The sequence below is a fragment of the Limulus polyphemus genome, unplaced genomic scaffold, assembly GCF_000517525.1.
Source record: "Limulus polyphemus unplaced genomic scaffold, Limulus_polyphemus-2.1.2 Scaffold4755, whole genome shotgun sequence".
NCBI classification, from domain to species: Eukaryota; Metazoa; Arthropoda; class Merostomata; order Xiphosura; family Limulidae; genus Limulus; species Limulus polyphemus.
Genome location: NW_013670365.1, coordinates 34,223 through 38,201, shown reverse-complemented (window position 1 = coordinate 38,201; position 3,979 = coordinate 34,223). Strand labels below are relative to the sequence as shown.

At 28.4% G+C, this 3,979-nt stretch overlaps 1 protein-coding gene across 4 annotated transcripts in view; it reads left to right on the top strand.

The window, feature by feature from the left end:
* LOC106471644 (DNA polymerase nu-like) overlaps positions 1 to 3,979 on the top strand; it is a 47,546-nt gene that overhangs the window by 23,905 nt on the left and 19,662 nt on the right. For all 4 annotated transcript variants that reach the window (XM_022400261.1, XM_022400260.1, XM_022400259.1 and 1 more), the window contains exons 10-12: positions 1,826 to 1,871; positions 2,355 to 2,424; positions 2,770 to 2,841. In XM_022400261.1, the coding sequence (XP_022255969.1) occupies positions 1,826 to 1,871; positions 2,355 to 2,424; positions 2,770 to 2,841 (188 nt within the window). The remainder of the gene's footprint in view (positions 1 to 1,825; positions 1,872 to 2,354; positions 2,425 to 2,769; positions 2,842 to 3,979) is intronic.

The window sequence follows — 3,979 nt, the reverse complement described above, 5'->3', positions numbered from 1 at the left end:
TTTTGATAACAGCATGTTCTGACAATTGCTTTTATGTCTTGTTGCTTACCAACAAAAGTATAATATTGTTGTTAGTCTATGTACTGAAAGTATAAAATGAAATGTGTAGACAACAAAACTGGAAAAATGTTTGTTAATTTCTTAATTTAGAGTCCCCATTGATTAAAAATTTTTGTGATATAACAGAAAATAGTTTAATTCAGAAATAATTTAAGTTTAAAACTGAAGCGATATTTTAACTTTTATGATAAATTTTGTGCACTTGGATCTAGGCCAGGTGATCCCAACTTACTAAACTTATAAGGTTTCACAGCCCCCTTGTACCCCCTTCACTAAAATCATAATGGGCAAACAGTAATTGAACTATTCTATATGGATAAATGCATTTTGGCTTTTATGACTCCTCCTATTTTGAGAAATCAAGAAAAGTCAAGTGTGATGTGACACACACTGGCTTTTATATAGGTTAGATTGGTGTTAATTTTCAAGTGAACGACTTTTGTGAAACAATGCTAAATAGAATACACATTTGGCCTGTTTTTTAATTCTAGTAAGTTATTGTTTTAGGCATCTGTTGACTAGATATCTTTTTTCCCATTTTCAGTGGTTTGTGTTTGTACTTTAGAAGACAATAACAACATCTCTGAATTAAGTGCTTCTTAGAATATAAGTGTCATGAGTAATGTTTATAATATTGTGTTTTGTATATACATATAAAAAACAACAATAATAGTCTTTATAAGGATATTTAGTCCTTGTGAACATTGCTATCATAACTGAAGTATAGTAGTATTTCTTTATGTTATAACTCAGTTGAACTAATTTCATGCTGTTAGAACTGAGAGTTGAAGTGTAATGATAATTAATTATGTGGTAACTCAGTTTTACATTCCTTTTGTTAGATCTGAAGTGTAGTTAAAATTCCTTATGCTATTACTTACTTTGTGAGATAGTCATACAATTAAAATGAAAATATAGTACTTATTCGTTATTTTGTAACTTAGTTCCTACTATTACACTGTAGGTATGAAATTTAGAGGAAGTATATTTGTATTTTAACTTAGTGTGCTAAGCTTACTGAAGCATAATTTATATTCTTTATGTTATGACTTAATAACTCAATTAAGCCCATATGTCTGGTGTAGTCAATATTCTTAATGTTGTAACCTAGTTTGGCTCACATTTCTGTTAGAATTGAAAAGTAGTTATTATTCCTTATAATTAATAACCAAAGTGTGGTGATTATTCTATAATTTAGTTGGGCTGGTATTTCTTCTGTTAAAACCAAACTATTGTGGATATTCCTTACGTTCTAATACGGTTGAGTTGGTATTTTTGCTGTTAGAATTAAAGCACATTCTTTATGTTGTAACTTAGTTGATTGTTGAAACTGAAATGTAGTTGATATTTTTTATGTTATAAATTTATTGGACTAACAATCTTGCTTTTAGATATGAACTGCGATGAGTGTTCATATTATTACTTAGTTGAGCTGGTATTCCTTCTGGTTGAACAAAGCTTAGTGCATATTCACTATTTTGTGACTTAGGTGGTGCAAGTATTATTACCGTTTTTGGCTAAATCACGATGGACTGATTCAGATATTCCTTTTTTAATTGGTGAAGATTACTAGAAATTCTTTATGTTGTAACTTAAGTGATGCATGTATTTCTGCTGTCACAATTGTAGTACATATTCTTGGTTCTATAGCTTAATTGGTGCAGATATTCACATTCATAAAACTAAAGTGTACTGAGATCTGGAAATATTTTTGTTTCATGTAAACAGTTACATTTTAACTTTCTCTGCTTATTTATCAAAATAGGGACCAAACAGCTGCAGTTACAGGTCGACTTTCATCTGCTAACCCTGTGAGTATGTCAGTTGGTATTATACTCCTTTAGTAGATATTTGTTTTTTTTGTCATTTTGTTAAATAACCAAATATCTATGTTTTTGCATCAAATACTAACAATTTTGCTTGTCCTTAGGTAAAATCCCAGTAGATTAATTAGATCTATGTTGTGGATATATTTATAATCAATTTTTAACTATACGCACTGGTTGTGTATGATATTTCAAAATACTTATTTATCTTGCCAACAAAAACTTAAAAGTGTGTAAGTGAAGTAGTTCAAATTTGACAGCTAGCTATAAAAACCTGAAAACTTAATTATGATTCTTGAAAAAGTAACTTTTGCTTGATGTACTATTATAAATAGGAAACAGTGGTATTAGATAACATTCCAGTATTGCTTAATGACAATAGTCTGAAAATTATAAGTCATTATTTATTTTTAGAAAGCATATTTTAAATTATAAACACTTACTGCTATAATTTATTTCTTTTGAAAGAACCTTCAAGCAATTCCAAAGCTCCCAGTTTGCTTAACTAAATCAGAAAATCAAAGTGGAACAGCTAAAAGTATGTACAATAATGATAATAATTGATTAAGACATTGTGTATTAGCCAGAAAGGTTTATAGTTTTATTGTAACATTTGATTCTTTTTAAAAACGATTTACAACAAATCTATAAAGTATTTCATGTTCTTTTATAATTCATATTCTTGCTATTTTTGTCAAATAAATTGTTTTTTTACTTCACTTGTTTTTGTAATGCAAATGATACTAAATTAGTTTTGCTTTTATCAGAGTTTTGCTTATTTTACTAAAATCTGACAATGTAAAATAAATCTAAAGATAGTATATTAAATAGTTGTGTAATATTGTGAAAATATTGTAATATTTTTAGAACTTGCTATTTTCAGGGCCAGAGCAGAAAGTTCTTAGAATCAGAGATCCATTCATAAGTCAAGAAGGATGGTCACTTCTTGCTGCAGGTATGTTGGATTGAGTTTTTATTCCCTGTTTAACAATGGAGAGGAGGAGATAGCTATGGTACTCTCAGAGACAGGGGTATAACCAGCCTCTTTCCAGTGAGAGAGATGAGATGGCTTATACAAAACATTGAGGGGGGCTACACTTTACATCTTGTGGGCACACTTGCTGTAGTTTTCTGGAAGTGAATCAGCTTTAACTCTCTCAAAATGGGCTTGATCAATTTGATCGATCATGTGACCTCTTTGTACTGTATTAAAGTCTTTATAGATCTAATACTTCTAACTTTCAATATAGTATGTATATCTTAACAAAATTTGGCAGTCTTTCAGTTCATATTATAAGTCTTTCACATACAAAAAATTGTATTTTTAGTGAAGTATTTTTAATAAAATAAAATTAAGATTTGTCCATTAATATATTGAGTATTTTTTTAATAGTCTGTGTGCAAAATAATTTTCATGTCAAAACTAAAAATACATTTCCTAATCTCAAAAATCTCTAATTTTCTTTGTGTAATCCCTAAAACCTCCTAAATGCATTTCAAATGTTTGTTTTCAATAAAACTTTATAGTTTATCTGTTATTTTCTCTACCCTATCTCAAAATAGGATCGGCCAATTCGAGCAACCTCATAATAACCAAAAATAAATCTAAATTACACTTTTTTTTTTACTAGAATGACTTCAGATAGTAACATGAAACTACATTCGTTTATCCTAAGTAGCTCTAAGTTCCTAACAATATACATCTATTTATAATTAAATTTTATTGTTGTATTGCCCTTTAAACTGTGTCTAACTACTATCCGCACCATTATAAGTTATAAATCACTCGGAGAACATGCAGGTCACGTTACACTATTGAATCACATTACCCACAAGCTGCTCACATGTGTGACTCATAAACCAATTTAATTATTTTATTATTGTTACTTATTTTACCTAATCTAGTCTTAAATAACTTAAAAAGATCCATATATTTAGATTTTAGTTACTTTTAAAATAATAAATATAGAATAAATATGAAAAATATTAAATAAACTAATTACCCAATCTTCTTTTTCTTGCTGTTGGGTTTCGAAGAGAGTTAACCCTCATTTTTTATATTATAGATAGTAATGTACTTAATAATTTTTATT